The following is a 17,124-nucleotide window of genomic DNA, read 5'->3' on the forward strand; positions in this document are numbered from 1 at the left end:
TCCAGTTTAATATTGAAGTAGGTCAAATGAGCAAAACTGTACTCCCTGCAGTTGTACAATATACAGAAGCTACTCATATTGCTAATACCGCTAAAATATACATGTATTAATTAATCAAATTGGTATAAATAAGAGTTACTTGTAACACTCAATTAGAAGAGGATATATTAAAAATAATTAGCATTAACCCAAGATTATACTGTATTTAGTTTATAAATACAGTATGCCCTGTTTTATCCCAATAGTATGCTGTCTTTTGGCTGCATCCATCCCCAAACATAACACATTTTCATTTTGAAATCCTTTATTCTGATTATTCAGGTCTGCAACTGCAGTGTAGGTTTACTTTAGTATGCAATACAGACTGAATCCCCTTCCTAGGCCTGGAAAGCATACATTAAAGCAAGGTGAAGATGGATTGCTGCCATTTCTTAAATATTAATGAAGAATTCATGATTGCAAGTTGTTATTTAAGCTATACACAGCGGGGTGTCAGACGCGAACGTAATGCCGCCTGTTACACAGTCTGTTGAAGCTCACCGTCTCTCAGCGGAAAACCGTCCTCACATTTCTGGGCCAGCAAACCCCAAACAGCCTCAAAGGACAGAGTGTGTCAGGAAATCAGCGAAGAAGAAACACAAGCGCCATGGCAGCTACTGGCTTCTGTATTGTGACAATGGGTCACACGTTCAGTTTCACCCAGGGAAAACAGCACTGTATTATTTTTCAAGGTAACGATGGGAATCAAAAATGAGACTGCACAGAGAGGTGATTTATACTTAAAATGAACAAAGGAAAACATCCACAGGTATCTACCTATCTATCTGTCTAATATTATTATTATTATTATAGTAATACACCTATAATGAGATATTTTACAATAACTGATTAAAAAGATTAATTAGACTGATATTAAAATAAATCAATGAAATGACAAAGCAAAATCTGTTATGTGTCAAATCAGCCAAAAATTTGCTCTAGGATAGGTGTAGTGTTCAAACTTTAAAAAGGATTAAAAGTATTAAAGTTGGATAAGCAGTGCAACGATTGCACATGCACACATACCCACCCATACAACTTCCATATTTGTTTTCCATAATGGCCAGATAGGTTATAACCTTCATAGTCTTCCCTTCAAGTACTAACAAGGGCCAACCTGCTTAGCTTCATTGATGTATGCCTTATTTCGCCTAATTTGTGCAGAGACGTGTTGTGCTAGTACTTGAATAGGTTATAACTTTGCCTTAAGAAACCTCTTCTACTGTACATCATTTCGTATATACTGTACTTACTATCAGCTTCACTTGCTGGAGGCACCTAAATGACAGCTCTGAATAATTCCATGCAGATGTAACCTTAATTCCTTTTAAATAACTGATAATACTGTTGCCACATTGCATTTTGTAGGCTTGAAAAGGTGTGCCATTTTCCATAGTCCAAAGGATACTACAGTCAGAAATGAAGACATTCTTAGATATTAATAAGTAACACAAAAGCAAAAGTAACAGGTCTCAAAAAAATATTCATATGTACAATATCTTATCATATCATATCATATTTTGATCATTATCCTGCATCACAGCTGCATTGTCTTTATTTGTTATCCCAGTCACCACTGGAATAAATATCCTTCTTGTTGAAAAATTTGAATGACATACACTGAAAATAGGAAACAATAAAAAATGCATGTAAAAGCAGGAACACCTTGAACCATGGCCCATGCAAATGCTATTCCTTGTCAATACTTGTATCTGCTGCTCAAGACCCCATCAGGTACAGTGCATCCGGAAAGTATTCACAGCGCTTCACTTTTTCCACATTTTGTTATGTTACAGCCTTATTCCAAAATTGATTAAATTAATTATTTTCCTCAAAATTCTACAAACAATACCCTATAATGACAATGTGAAAGACGATTGTTTGAAATCTTTGCAAATTTATTAAAAATAAAAAACAAAAAAGCACATGTACATAAGTATTCACAGCCTTTACCATGACACTCAAAATAGAGCTCAGGTGCATCCTGTTTCCACTGATCATCCTTGAGATGTTTCTACAACATGATTGGAGTCCACCTGTGGTAAATTCAGTTGATTGGACATGATTTGGAAAGGCACACACCTGTCTATATAAGGTCCCACAGTTAACAGTGTATGTTGGAGCACAAACTAAGCCAGGAAGTCCAAGGAATTGTCTGTAGACCTCTGAGACAGGATTGTATTGAGGCACAGATCTGGGGAAGGGTACAGAAAAATTTCTGCAGCATTGAAGGTCCCAATGAGCACAGTGGCCTCCATCATCCGTAAATGGAAGAAGTTTGGAACCACCAGGACTCTTCCTGGAGCTGGCTGCCCGGCCAAACTGAGCGATCGGGGGAGAAGGGCCTTAGTCAGGGAGGTGACCAAGAACCCGATGGTCACTCTGACAGAGCTCCAGCGTGTCTCTGTGGCGAGAGGAGAACCTTCCAGAAGAACAACCATCTCTGCAGCACTCCACCAATCGGGCCTGTATGGTAGAGTGGCCAGACAGAAGCCACTCCTCAGTAAAAGGCACCTGAAGGACTCTCAGACCATGAGAAACCAAATTCTCTGGTCTGATGAAACCAAGATTGAACTCTTTGGCCTGAATGGCAAGCGTCATGTCTGGAGGAAACCAGGCACCGCTCATCACCTGGCCAATACCATCCCTACAGTGAAGCATGGTGGTGGCAGCATCATGCTGTGGGGATGTTTTTCAGCGGCAGGAACTGGGAGACTAGTCAGGATCGAGGGAAAGATGAATGCAGCAATGTACAGAGACATCCTTGATGAAAACCTGCTCCAGAGCGCTCTGGACCTCAGACTGGGGCGAAGATTCATCTTCCAACAGGACAACGACCCTAAGCACACAGCCAAGATAACAAAGGAGTGGCTACAGGACAACTCTGAATGTCCTTGAGTGGCCCAGCCAGAGCCCAGACTTGAACCCGATTTGAACATCTCTGGAGAGATCTGAAAATGGCTGTGCACAAAAAAAAACTGCCCAAAAATAGGTGTGCCAAGCTTGTAGCATCATCTTCAAAAAGACTTGAGGCTGTAATTGGTGCCAAAGGTGCTTCAACAAATTATTGAGCAAAGACTGCGAATACTTATATACATGTGTTTTTTATTTTTAATAAATTTGCAAAGATTTCAAACAAACTTTTCACATTGTCATTATGGGGTATTGTTTGTAGAATTTTGAGGAAAATAATGAATTTAATCCATTTTGGAATAAGGCTGTAACATAACAAAATGTGGGGAAAAAGTGAAGCGCTGTGAATACTTTCTGGATGCACTGTATATCGTGATTTGGATTGGAGTAGCTCCTAGGCATGAGTTTGTTCAGGAGACACAGATGTACAGACGGGTGACAAATTAAAAGAAAAAACACCAAAGTGTCTCAGTGAGGTGTTGGGCCACCACGAGCTGCCAGAACAGCTTCAATGCTCTTGGCACAGATTCTACGAGTCTCTGGACTCTACTGGAGGGATTGAACACCATTTTCTAAAAGATATTCCCTCTTTTGGTGTTTTGATGATGGTGGTGGAGAGCGCTGTCTAACACGTCAGTCCAAAATCTCTCATAGGTGTTCAACTGGGTTCGTCTCTAGTGACTGTGAAGGCCACAGCATATGATTCACATCATTTTCATACTCGTCAAACCATTCACTGAGCCCTCGTGCGCTGTGGATGGGGGCACTGTCATGCTGGAGGAGACCACTCCCATCAGGATAGAAATGTTTCGCCATAGGATAAAGGTGATCACTCAGAATAATATTGTAATGATTTGCAGTGACCCTTCCCTCTAAGGGGACAAGTGGACCCAAACCATGCTAGGAAAATGTCCCCCACAGCATAACAGAGCCACCAGACCCCCTCACTCTAGGGGTCAAGCCTATACCGTTCTCTTGGTGTCTCCACACATGCACTCACCCACTTGTCGAGAACACTAGCCGGTTGAGCGTCTGTGTGACTGAAGCTCCTGCCATTCGTGCCCCAATAATGACCCCTCTTTCAAAGTCGCTTAGATCCTTTCCTATTGCCATCTTGATCCAACATCAAGGTCAACTGGGCCTGCTCTGCATTTTTATACATGCCACAGAGCATGATGGGATGTTAATAACACCTGTTTGGATGTATCTGCATTTGTTATGTCCCTCCACTCATTTATTCAAGTTTTTCCTTTAATTTGTCACCCGTCTGTAGTAGCAGTAGTAGGAAGCAGTTTCTGCTGTGTGGCCTCTTTGTCTGGGTAGGCCATCAACTTGTCTCTGACCTGGTGATATTCCCAGACAGCCACCACCTGAAAAAAACTGTTTCTATCACAGAAGGGTAATGACAGACAAAAGCTGGCAATTGTATTCAACATATTGTGACCAACAGATCCCAGAAATACTGTCTGTCTGACAGACTGTCTGAAATGGTGTAAATAAATGGATTTCCCTCAGTCCCTGACATGCCATGTGTATTTGTTTACATTCCAGGATCTATGCAAGATAGCATTCAACAGGCTACAAACCATTATTTCTGTTATATGTTCAAATTGATTTATATTACCTTGAAATTAAAGGAAGTACGAGTACTTGGATATTAACATTTCTTGAGTATGCCCTTGTATTCGTGCCCTAGGGTAGTCATCTCTTTCAGCTTTACAGACCACCAAATTACATGGTAGCCATGGGTGGATCTTAGAAGTGCTGTGATAACTGAATTGTTCTACACAACATAAAAAAGTATATTTACTTACTAAGGAGTTCAAAGAAATGGTCTTCCTCTATATCTGATCTTCAAATTGTTCCTGGTTTGCCGATTGCCACTTGTGGAATCTTGCATACAGGGCCCTAGCTGTCATCAAAAACTGAATCAGGTGTACAATATGAGGTTTTTGCTTTTTCAGAAATTAAAAAGACACTTTTTTTTAAATCAGATATTATAAAAGGAAAAAACAATTCTTACTAAATCATTACATTACATTTGTCATTTAGCAGATGGTCTTATCCAGGGCGACTTACATTTACATTTGTACCCATTTATACTCATGAAGTATTGAGTTAAATATCTATGACTATGGGATAACAAGAAAAGAAAAAAACCTATAAAATTGCATTTCAACTGAGTAAGTACAACATTTGTATTTTTTGTTTAAAATGATCATATACCAGCTGAAATCATTGCAGACATTCACTACTTATTTTAATAGGAAATTTGATTCCAGCAGAATCAGGTTGCACTGTTCAGTTCCCTTTGGGTCTCTACCACATTCTCATGTATAACTTCAAATGCTCCACAAAACATGTTAAAGTAATAGAAAAAACCGAACAGAAAACAAGTGTGATGAGCCTGACCGACTAATAAAACCAAGGAAGAAGTCATGTCAAATTATTCTCGTTTTATTCACAAAGTAACAGCTATGAAGCTATGGATGTTTTGCAAATGAGCATGCCATAAACGACTCAGAGGGTAAAGAGAATTTAGTGTATGTATTAATAACAAAGAACAGAAATGTTTCAGTTGTGGTCTGAGCAGTGCATCACGACAGAGGACTGCAGCATACGCTAGTGCAAACCTAACGCATTATGGTTTTTGCTCAGATCTTGCGTGTAAAGCCTGTGCTCTTTAATTATATGGTCGAACTTATGCACTGGTGTAACAGCCCCCAAAGAATTTAGATGCACTTGAAAGCGGTTTTGCTGTTCGGTGTTCGAGCGCCTGCGAGAGCCAGGCTGCAGAGAAAGCAGCCCCCTGCGGCCAGCTGCCAGTGACGCCAGAGACGCAGTCCCCGCCCCCGCGCCTGCTTTCTTTTCCACTCTGCGTCACCATTTCTGCTTTCAGACTCGCACGCCACCACATCTTTTTCAGCCTCTTGCCCTCCATTGAAAGTTAAAAACGGTTTCGTCCCCGTCTCCGTCGCCAGAAGGTAAGAGAAACGTTTCGTCCGCACGCTTGGCACTGGGAAAGGGCTGGGGGGGGGTGGTTTCGGTGGCGGAGCGTCAGGACGCACACCCAGAGATTGCCGTACGGACGATACGGCCCACCGCGCCGCTGATCACTGAGCGTCAGCGCGGCGCCCCTCGCGCAGCGCGCAGCGGCGGCGGCCATTGCTACGAGCGAGACGCACGGTGACGCAGCCGCGCGAGCCCGACAGCATTTACCCTGGCAACGCGGCGGGGGCGCGCGGAGGAAGAGGCGCCAGGCCCCGCCCCCTGCTGTGTCAGCCAGAGCACGGGGTCAGTGCCGCGGGTTTGTGAGGATGGGGAATTTGTACGTTATGTATACAAAAATCAAGTCAAACATGAAATGTCGCCCCCTTGCAAATTCTCCATCTTGCTATCAACACGATGAACTTGTAGCTACGTTTGGAGACGTGGTTTACATTGTGAAGCATTGCGTCACTTCCGTAAACAGTGTCGCGCGCTAGCATGCGCTGTGTTGTTTGGTTTGCACTGAACGGTTTGGTTGTAATAGACGGCGCAACAGGTTGAAATGCACATTTATTCGCACTTTAACGTGTTTTAAGCATCACATTATTAGTGTATAATTCCGTCTTTTCTGTTATATATACAAGTGTACCTCCTAGTTTCACATACAGTTCAGATCCTCTTTGTTTCAGGAAGCTACGTTGTTTGAATTCAAGTTTGCGTGGTTTTAAAGTACCAAGACTTCAGCAGCAACAAGCATCACTCATCACATTTTAGAATATGACGTATAGATACTAATATAGAAGCATTAAGCAACATATCAGCATATATACATTTTACATATACACGTTTTTCAGTGCTGTATGAGGTTTATACAAGCTGACTGTTACAGTGTCTTTAATTATTCATATTGACAGTTCTGGGACAGATCGCAGCTTTCTGACACATAGACACACACCAAAAACGTGGGCGCTTTTGCTCTCTTTCAAAGTACTTGGCTGCTTAAAATTGTGTACTGACAAACTGGGTGTGATGCGTCTGTTACAATAAAGCTTTCCCTGGCACCAGCTGTGATCTGTCTGTGGTGTCTGCAGTTAGTTTTTAGCATGGAGCCATGGTGGCACTTTTCAGGCTGAGTCTCAGTAGGCCGGGTTTGCCGAAACAGCCGCCTCATCACCAGACACAACTGGGAATTGGCAGTCCTCAGACCCATTTTGTCGACCTTAGGTTGAATTAAATTCCCCTCAGGACAAGCTTGCATTCTCCTCCAGACTAATTGTGTGTTTAAGTGGAGCCATTGCAGACTGCAAATCCAATACAGGAGCAATTTTTAGGATTCCCCTGGTGCTTTGTAAATAATATAAATCCAATAAACAAATACAAAAAATGTATGGACCAAAAAATGTAATGGCTAATTGGAGAAAAAATAAATTGCACACAAATGTAATATGGCAGGACAAGGCTTTGAATTTGAAACTGACTCATATTGTTTCAGTTGCTCGCTATTAAACAAGAACACCAGGGCATATAAAGTCACTAGACACTATAGTTTTTTTTTTTTTTGCCTCCTGTAATTATATGTCTGTTACTCTTGTTTGATGTCATCACCTTAGCAGGTGTGTGCAGGGAGAGATAACATAAGCAATTAGAGCAATTAGTAATAACCTGGATTTAGGCTGTTAAGGAACCAATGGAGTATTACACTTCTGTGACATTTGTAGTACCATGGCAAACACTACTTGGCACCTGTGCCACTTGATCAACAGATTGTAGTAGTTTATATGCTCAAGAACAAAACACTGTGTAAGCTGGTTACAGATAAATTGCACACTTCATCAATAATGAGAAAATGTGATAACTGCATCAATAGCCTTTAATTAAAAGAAAAGGAACAAACAACAAGCAATTTCTATTAAAGTAATCTTGTTCCAGGATAGTAAACATGTTCCTGTGTAGTCTTGAGAATTGACCCTTTTAAGTGTGCTTATAAACATTTGTATGAATTAAGAGAATAAAACATTTAACATGGATTTGATTGTTGTTTTTAAAGCATATATTGCATGTATACAATAAGGCAACACAGTTTTTTTAGGAATTAAAATCCTCAGTTTACGCATTCATTTATTTCAGATTAGGGCTAATTTCTCTCGCTTCTGAATTTCTGTGCCTCCTTTTTTCCATCAGTGAATAAACACTACCACACCTTACTCTGCTTTCCTATCTTTTTGCTCTTTCAACCACGTGACTTCCTCTTTTGACATCATCACTTACCTTTTTCAATTTGATCCTTTACTTTCTGTAGCAATACCATTTCTATTACAGTCAAAATCCTGGAAAGTTGGAATTGGCAGATACACACCGAGTTGTTATTCCTGCCACAGAGCCCAATGGAAGAGATGGATCTGTACTCTATATTTAACATTGAACTCCATCCTTTCGTGGCCTCCTCCCCCAGCTTTGGTGGCCCAGCTGACTGCAGCTCCGGCCATGGCATCATCGGAGGTCAGCGTGCACGTAGAGGAAGTGGTTGTGGTGACAACGCCTGACACCGCTGGCGATGGTGCTGCGGTGGAGGAAGTGAAGACCATGATGGTGACGACGGATCTGTCTCAGCCGAGGTGGGTAGATGCTTGCTGCATGCCGGCTGAGTGAACTGATGACAGTCATTCCCAAGCCAAGGTTCCTGCAGTAGTGATGCCCCATGCTTAACCTGCTGTTAAAAACAACCCCACTCATGTTCTCACATTTATTATGCTGCTGATTAATCAGGTTACATTTCCTTAATGGTATTACATTGTCTAAAGTAATAGCATTCCAATACATACATTTTTCGATTGATTGATTCTATTTTTTTTCTATGGAGAATTTAAAAATATTATTTGTTTTGTTTTACTTTATATGTGTTCTTATGTGTGGATTATAACTTGTTTATTTTTCATACTAAGCAAACACTGGATCTAAATTTACATGTCATTCTATGTATTTGTCATCCATCCATCCATCCATCCATTTTCGAAACCGCTTATCCTGGTGACGGTTGCGGGTCTGTATATTTTTATTATTTCTTTATAGGCACTACTAAAAACACTAATCACAGGAAAAGAAGTCTTGTTGAGCTGTGAGAATGCAAATGTAATGAATGTGTCACTGATTACTTAAACTAGCATCAATCGGATTCTAACTTAGACATAATTGCATATTCTTTCCTTCTAAGCGAATATATTATTAATTACACAAATTTAAATCCAAATAGATGACACTTTTGCAATTCATATTTTTCAAATACATTTCCAAGACAGAATAAGCCAGAACAGTTCTAGAGGGAGCAGAATTACCCCAGTAAAAATATATTATTACAAATTGAGTAAATCCTAATAATCCTAAATTTGATGCCTGTACTTAAAGGAACAATATACCCTATAACTTGTATAAACAGTATAAAGTTTGTGTGTTATATATATATATACTTAATATTTGCATACTTGTTCTCAACATAATCAGTTTTTGTTTTCCTAACTGCTGATATTTGGGAGAGGTGTTTTCTGTGTACAGTTTATGTCATGTTTTGAGTCACATCACCCATCTTTTTTTCAAATGAATGAATCTATTGAGATTCATTTTAGGAATGTAGAATATGTAGGGATGAGCAATTTATTTATGTTCCCTTAAAAAACTGTGATGGATTACAAAAATAAAACTTGCAGCAAGGTGTTCTGTGAAGTATATGTCCCCAGTATAAAACTGATATCACTGTGGCACCGTTTCCTTGGCACTCTCGCTGGTTTCGGAAGATTCACCAGACACGGGAGACGTCTCACAGATTGTGCCCACACCTCCCTGCCATGGCAACAGGCTGTGTTCAAAAAGGATATGCAGTGAAAAAGCAGTGTCTGGTTTGAGCAGGGGGCATAGTCTAGTATTTACATTATAAATATTGAAGTCTGGCCATATCCATGTATAACATTATACCAATCCTTCCTCTTTCAATCAGACTTCAATCAGCTCTTTTAAGTCCCTGCGCAAACTATTGTTTTGAATCATGGATTGTTATCGACTTAATGCTACTGCAGGGAAAAATGACTAAATAATTAGGTAATATTTATTAAACATTTTACAGAACTAAACTGCATTAAACATTAATAACATCCATTGTAATTCATTAATTAATCATACCATGACTTCTTAAATAACGCTTAAACTATGGGCATCTTAGCTTTGTGTATTGCTGAGTGAATTGCTCTGTATGTAAATGTTACAGTCTGCTTTGAGTGGACTTTTCAGAAGCCTTGCTTGTCCATTAGCAAGGCAAATAATGATCTGATACCAAAACTAGTAAGCTAATTAGAATAGGGAAATACAATCTATTTCAATGAACAAACATGAAGAACCGTCTGCTTCCTATTTAGTGTGTATTTCATTTCATGACGTTACTGTCACTGTAAGAGGGTGACATACACTGAAACTGCTTTTCGAGTCTGTACTATCACCTAGAAGAAAGGTTTCATTGAGTCAAGGAGGCAGAGCACGCTATAAGATAGACGCAGTAATTATTTAGTCTGGTGGTATTGTGCTTTTGCCCTGCTCTTTCTTACAAGAATGGAGTGCCCTTAATATGCAGGTTCCATTGTATAAAACAAGACTTACACCACAAACAGGATGCCTTTGCTTCGTCATGTAGCGTTAGTGTGGATGACACAGCAACTGCACGCAAACAGGGGCCATGTTACCTTTACAGCCATTGCTCTGTATTTGGGGTGTTCCTCCTGTGGCTGTCAGGGATGCAATGCACACGATCCCCAAGGACTACAGCCGCTTGAAGTCAACAGGTGTTTGTTTTACGATCCGGTCAAATTGTCATTGTTTTTCAGTGAAGACCTCACAGAGGAGTGCATGGAATCGGAGACTGAGACCACCACTTACACTGCCACCCCCCTCCTAGAGAAAGAAGCTGTTCTAGGTATGACCTGAAGTGTGAGTAGTAGCACCAGTTGCAAGCAGTAAATATCACCTGTTTGTGATGTTATTTGCTAGCAGGTCCCTACTGCAATTATACTGCGAGTGCGCTGGTAGAGAGAAATGATCTGTGCAAGCTGAATAATAAGCAGCCCTGATAGATTTTGTTTTGTTTATCAAGATCACGGGGGACAATGTGTAGGAGTTCTCAGATGTGTTGCTGCATAATTACATGTGTTCACTCTCAGCTATTTTAAAACCGGAGACCCATAGATAACAGTGCCTGAATTAATTTGCCTCTCGCCTAAGTTTTGTGTTTGTGTAGCATTTGAGAAAGAACAGAAACGGGAGTCAAATTATCAAGATGCAGATTAATGTGCGTCATTGACATTGTACTGTAAGGAAGAAAAATAAAATGAAACTTGGCAAGATTTTCAGATGAGATACCTTCCCCAGTATTATGAAAATAATGCACTTGAACAGCAGTGATGAATAGTATTTGTATTTGCCACATTATCACCATTCTGGTATGATCTAAACTGAATGCTACTCAAATATAAAACAAAATTGTTTTTGTTTTTGTTTTATCCAGAAGCAAATATTCTGTAGTTGTAGCTTTCAGAGGCTTAAAGATAAGGATTATTAAATGCAAAGTTTAAAACAATTTCTGCTGCAATTTAAGATTTGAGATTCCAGCACATTTTTGCTTGCTGCTTCAACCAAATCCAGGACATCACAAACCACCTTAGATCACCCTGTAGTTTCAGTTAAATTACTTCCTATACATTCTGGAAAAAGCATCTTAAATATAATAATTGGTGCCACTTAGGGGTCAGGGATGAAAAGGCTCTGGAAGGGGAGTGGAGAGGAGGCAAAGTTAGTCTTCTGGAGCAGGAGGACTAGAGAGGTCTAAAAGGAATGTACAGATGGGAGATGTCAGTGTCTGAAGGTAGCTCGGTGCAGTCTGGTCGAGACAGCTGTAGGTGAGGGTCATTGTCTTGAACTGAGCCAGTGGAGGGAGCGGAGCAGTGGAGTAGCGTGTGAGAATACCAGACGAGCTGCAGAGTTTTGGATGAGCTGGAGCGGGCGGGTAGTAGTTGCAAAGTTTACAACACTACCGTTTACTTTATGAATGGATCCTTCATTTGTGTATTTATTTTATGGTAATTTAAAATAATGACTGTTCTATTCCTATAATATTAGTTATTAATATTAGCATTTTTATCATCCCTGTATTACTTAAGGTACATTAATTAACATCCTGCACCCTGCACTGACTTCTCAAACAGTATCTCAAAGCATATTATATTGATAGTAATGGTGCTTTACTGATGTAAAAATTGCCTGTGATTACTGACCACAGAAAAAGCCATTGGTCCTGGAGTATTCTCATTACACCATAATGATTTTCTCTTAATTTGCATTCTCCTAGCTGTGAAATTGGCAGAAGAAGTGGAGAATATGGAGCCAGAAATTATCTACCCCATAACCTGTGGTGACAGCAAAGCCAACCTTGTGTGGAAGAAATTTGTTTGTCCTGGAATTAATATAAAGTGTGTCCAAGTGAGTCTGCATTGTGTTCAGTGTCCAATCAACTGTCACACTAAAAACTGCAGAAATCTACCTGTTTTTCTTAACAGGCTTCTGTAGTTATATGCAAGTCCCCAATACATTATTTCTCCAATATTACTGACAAACAGTGTCAACAAAAAGAAGAAATGTAAATGTTACACTGGCTTTGTGACGCACTGCTTATTCAGGAGAATTCCAATGATTGAAATGTAGAAGGTCTTCCGAAAGTTATAGATTAGCAGAATGTTCTCCTCTTTTTAACTCTGTTACCAACAGTGTTCTAGTGTACTGCTATTAAATTAGTTAAGCACTAGTTCTCTGACATTATAAAAACATAGTTATTTACCTTATTTTCTTTGCTAAGTTGAGATACAGGGATACTATAATGTCTAATGATATACTACTTACATTGTACATCACACATTCTCATACATTTTCACCTGTAACTATGGTTTTATATATGTATGTATATTTATTTATTTATTTATTTATTGCAGTATAATGAGCACCTGATCAGTCCTAAAGAATTTGTGCATTTAGCTGGGAAATCAACGCTGAAGGACTGGAAGAGAGCGATTCGCTTGAATGGTATCATGCTAAGGTAAAATAAAAAAGACATGCAACATTTCTCTAATGGTTTTACATATAAGCTTTAGGCTGACTGCTGGGTGCTGTAATTTGTATTTGCAAGGTGTGTCGAGTCTTCCCATTTCCTCAAGGGACAACTTCAAGGAAAGATCAGACAGCTGCGACTGATCAATAGTTCAGTAGAACAGAAACTTGTGAGAGAATAGAATTATTGCTTAATTAAAGAGATGCTGTTTGAGCTGTCTGGATGATTAAACAGTTTAAGTACAATGTAAAGTATGGTGTCAGAAAGCTGTCTGACCTTGGATTTGCAAGAAAGCATTTTGCAGCTGGGATTCGAAGTCCTGTGTGAAATCGCTTGCATTATTCACATTTAACAAAAATAATGACATGAAGTATATTTATGCATACACATATGCACATGTTACGATGTAGTACATTTAAATACACCTTGAATCCATGATCACAACCAAGGAATTTACATTTTTACTTCAGGAAAATCATGGACTCTGGGGAACTTGACTTCTACCAGCACTCCAAGGTGTGTTCAAATACCTGCCGTAGCACTAAGATCGACCTTGTGGGCAATCGGGCCTCCTTCAGCAGCCAGCCATCCACAGAGTTCATTCCCATAACCCCCGCCTCGGCCGATGGTAACTGCCTTTCAAACTTTCAAGCCCTCAGTGAGTGATCCTTTACACAACCACTTTTTCATAGTGAAACTCCTGCCTATTGGTGCAAATCATGTGAGAAGACAACTAAAATAAATGTGTTGAAGAACAATTGTGTGAAACCACCCACATCAAAACAAAAAGTGTAATCTTCGCCGTTGCTTATATTTTGCTGTGTAGTTGTTTTATTAGATTGTGTTTTATATTTAGTCCCCCAAATTCAGGAGATACTTTCATCCTAAGTGGAAAATGTAATTAAAAAAACACATTTGACTATATACACAAAACCATATATTCATTCAAATGTAAGGCCTAGAGTCTTCAGCAACATTTTAAACTATGGCAACAGAATCCTTTAATTTTTAGGAAGAGCTTCTGTGCTCCATACAACTGTACAGATACAAATTTGATGTCACACAGCTTTTCATCTAGAATTTAATTAGGTGTGCAACTTGTTTTAATTAATGTAAACATTTCGGAATGCGACATCTAGTTATTTTCAATGATCACTGATTTCGCCATTTCCCCCTGATCTTGCAGTAAACGGTTCACCGGCCACTTTCACAGTGGAGGCTTCAGAAGACAGTACCGAATGGGTGACAACCATCGGAGGTTGGTGAAACTGAAATTATGTTGCTTGGCCATCTCTTCTGGGCTTAATGTGGAAGATGTGAAAGCTGTACTGCTATGGGACTGACTGGGCCTGGAAAATGTCTTTGCCTCTTGTGCTTCACTTTCCAGAGGATACTGTTGCTTTCTGGCGAGGGCTGAAGGATGCCGGGCTGTTGGAGGAAGTGATCGAGGAGTTCCAGAAGGAGGTCAAAGAAACCCTGAAAGGACTGCAAGACCGAATACAGCAGCCTCCCTTACAGGTCAATGGTCAGTACAGCAAGCCCGCTTCAATCTGCACACACTGTGGGGCTGCTGTAGATATCTGTCCCTCTTTTTCACATCCATCTTTCAGACGAGACATTCAACCAAGGACACGTCTATACAGCAGTAATTATTTTGTGCGGTTTGTTCCCTCGCCCCTGCATGTGGCTTTAGATAAGCATGTCTGCTAAATCACTTATTTATAATATTATTGTTATTTTATATTGAGAGTTAAGCCACCTGCTTCTATCAGACAGGAATCACCAATAGTCTTGCGTTGGGCTGCTTACAGTCCCACTGATAATATAAAAGTTAAGAATTCTATTGGTTTTCTCCCTCTTTGGCTAAATTCCCTACTGTAATAGTGGACTTCCATAACATTCTCTTATGTGAAATGCTGACAAGAATGAGGAACACTTTATGCAAAACAGTGATTTCTGTCTCTGTCTTTAGTTTTATTCTTTCCGTTAATTAAACAGTAGTACATTGTAAATGGGATTTTATAATGGCGGCCACCAAGCCATGCTCTGTTCTGGCAAAAAAAAACAAAAAAAAACACAAATGTCACAATAAAAGTTCACAATAAACACACATACCATTGGGAAATTGCTTGGATAAGCATCTCTGGCTCAGGCTCTTGTATTTTGTGCCAGAAGTTTGTGATTATGAGGAACTTAAGATTTTCTAGTATATCAGTTTCAATCTGCTGGTTGCTTTACTGGAAATTATATTGCAGATGCTGTCCTGTTGAATAACATAGTGCAAAACTTCGGCATGTTAGACCTGGTGAAGAAAGTCTTAGCAAGCCACAAGAGTCAAATGGATCGCTACCGGGAGCAGTACACACGCAGCCTAGTAGGTGAGTAACTCAGCAGATCTGTTTAAAGGATTACTGGGTGCCTGACTAAATAACAACATACTTTGAATTTCTGAATTAAAAGACTCACTTGGTTAATGCAGAAGAATGGAACGGGGGCAAAGAAAATCATGTGCATAATGACTTTCTGCTGCTAATGAACAAAGCACTGTGGGATGAAGTGGTCCTGTAATGTATCGATTTTGAATATGCAATACACCGGCTGCTCTTTGGCTTTTGTTACAGCGCTGGAGCAGCAGTGTGACGAGCACCGCAAGAGGGCCAAGGAGCTGAAGAACAAATCGCAGCACCTGAACAATGTCTTGATGACCCTGACGCCGGTCACCAACCCTCCCGCCCCCAAACGCCCCCGACTGACCCGCGCCACCTCCGGCCCTGCTTCTGTGGCCACCCACGTGTCCACCCAGCCTACGCAGATCACACTGGCCTCAGGGGTGCCAGTGACGCAGCTGACCAACCTGCCTCTTGGCAAAGTAGTGTCAGCCATCCAGGGCTCCGGCATCAGTAACTCCTCCCAGCAAACTGCCACCTTCACCACTTCCAACTCGCCTCTTCTCGGGGGCTACACTGTCCTGGCTTCTCCTGGCTCGGGCATCTCCAACGCGGTTGAAATCCAGCCTGACGCTTCCAACTTGACTGTCCTCAGTACGGCGGCCATCCAGGACGGCAGCACTATTGTCAAAGTGGTCAGCCCCTTCCAGTTACTCACGCTGCCAGCGCTGGGCGCCACCCTTCAAAATATGGCAACAGCTGGCGGGACCATCGTGGCGGTGCCCACGAGCACCATGGAAACCACCATGACGCAGGCCGAGGAGACCACGGTGATCGAAGTCAAGGATGATCAAGTGGAAAAGCAATGAAAACACAAACTAAACCGCCATCTTGGTGATGGTAGTGAACTGTCTAAAAAAAAAAGCTAATCTGCATGGTGTAAGACAGCCATCTGCTGTGTTTGTTTCATATATTTCAATGCAAATTTTTCCAGTGTCTTCTGAGCACAATCTGGAATGTATGTAAAGCTTTTATGTGTATATATATATATATATATATATATATATATATATATATATATTTTTTTTTTTTTTTTTTTTTTTGCTCAAATTTGGATAATAATGCAGTTGCTTCATGCACAAAGGTGATGTGAAGTCACAAGGACACCCACAGGTATAGACATTGTTTATTTTTACTGTCATCTTTTTACAACAGCCTTAACCGACTGAATTTGATGATTGCCAGATATCCCACAGCATAGATGGATTTGGTGCAAGCAGTGGATTTCAGTCAAGCAGTCGTGACAACAAAGTGTTTCAATCATTCATTTTTCTTAAGCACTTTTTAAAAATGATTATTATATTTAGAATCGTCTTCCCACTTAAGTGTAATAAAAGGTGGCAGTTTGTTTCGTCATATTTTCTTGTGACAGCTGTTCAGGAAGCTTCCATAGTCATATTCCTTCCAACAAACAACATGAAGTAACAGGAAATCTGATCTTTAGCAATCATATTGTGCACTTAATCGTAAGGATACCCAAAGTCCTCTTTCTTCACTCATATTTCTTCACTCATACTTCCCTTCTGTGCTCCTGCTCCAGTCAGTATTACATTTTTTTAGGGGGGTTCTTTTTTCAAATGTAGAAACATCCGTCATTGTCTC

The 17,124-nt window shown here is 40.3% G+C and overlaps 1 protein-coding gene across 2 annotated transcripts; it reads left to right on the forward strand.

Moving 5' to 3' along the window:
* The first annotated feature begins 5,818 nt into the window (after positions 1–5,818).
* On the forward strand, positions 5,819–16,521 carry gmeb2 (glucocorticoid modulatory element binding protein 2). 2 transcript variants are annotated; one of them, XM_066702820.1, is made up of 10 exons: positions 5,819–5,936; positions 8,393–8,555; positions 10,806–10,894; positions 12,323–12,453; positions 12,960–13,063; positions 13,546–13,733; positions 14,262–14,333; positions 14,463–14,600; positions 15,331–15,453; positions 15,697–16,521. In XM_066702820.1, exons 2-10 carry the CDS (start codon positions 8,425–8,427, stop codon positions 16,329–16,331), a joined length of 1,611 nt encoding a protein of 536 aa, XP_066558917.1. In that variant the 5' UTR covers positions 5,819–5,936; positions 8,393–8,424; the 3' UTR covers positions 16,332–16,521. The 2 variants fall into 2 exon arrangements, with proteins under 2 accessions (XP_066558917.1, XP_066558918.1); XM_066702821.1 differs by having other exon boundaries at positions 13,546–13,703.
* Positions 16,522–17,124: the final 603 nt, after the last annotated feature.

Source organism: Amia ocellicauda, chromosome 4 (genome assembly GCF_036373705.1).
Source record: "Amia ocellicauda isolate fAmiCal2 chromosome 4, fAmiCal2.hap1, whole genome shotgun sequence".
Taxonomy (NCBI): Eukaryota; Metazoa; Chordata; class Actinopteri; order Amiiformes; family Amiidae; genus Amia; species Amia ocellicauda.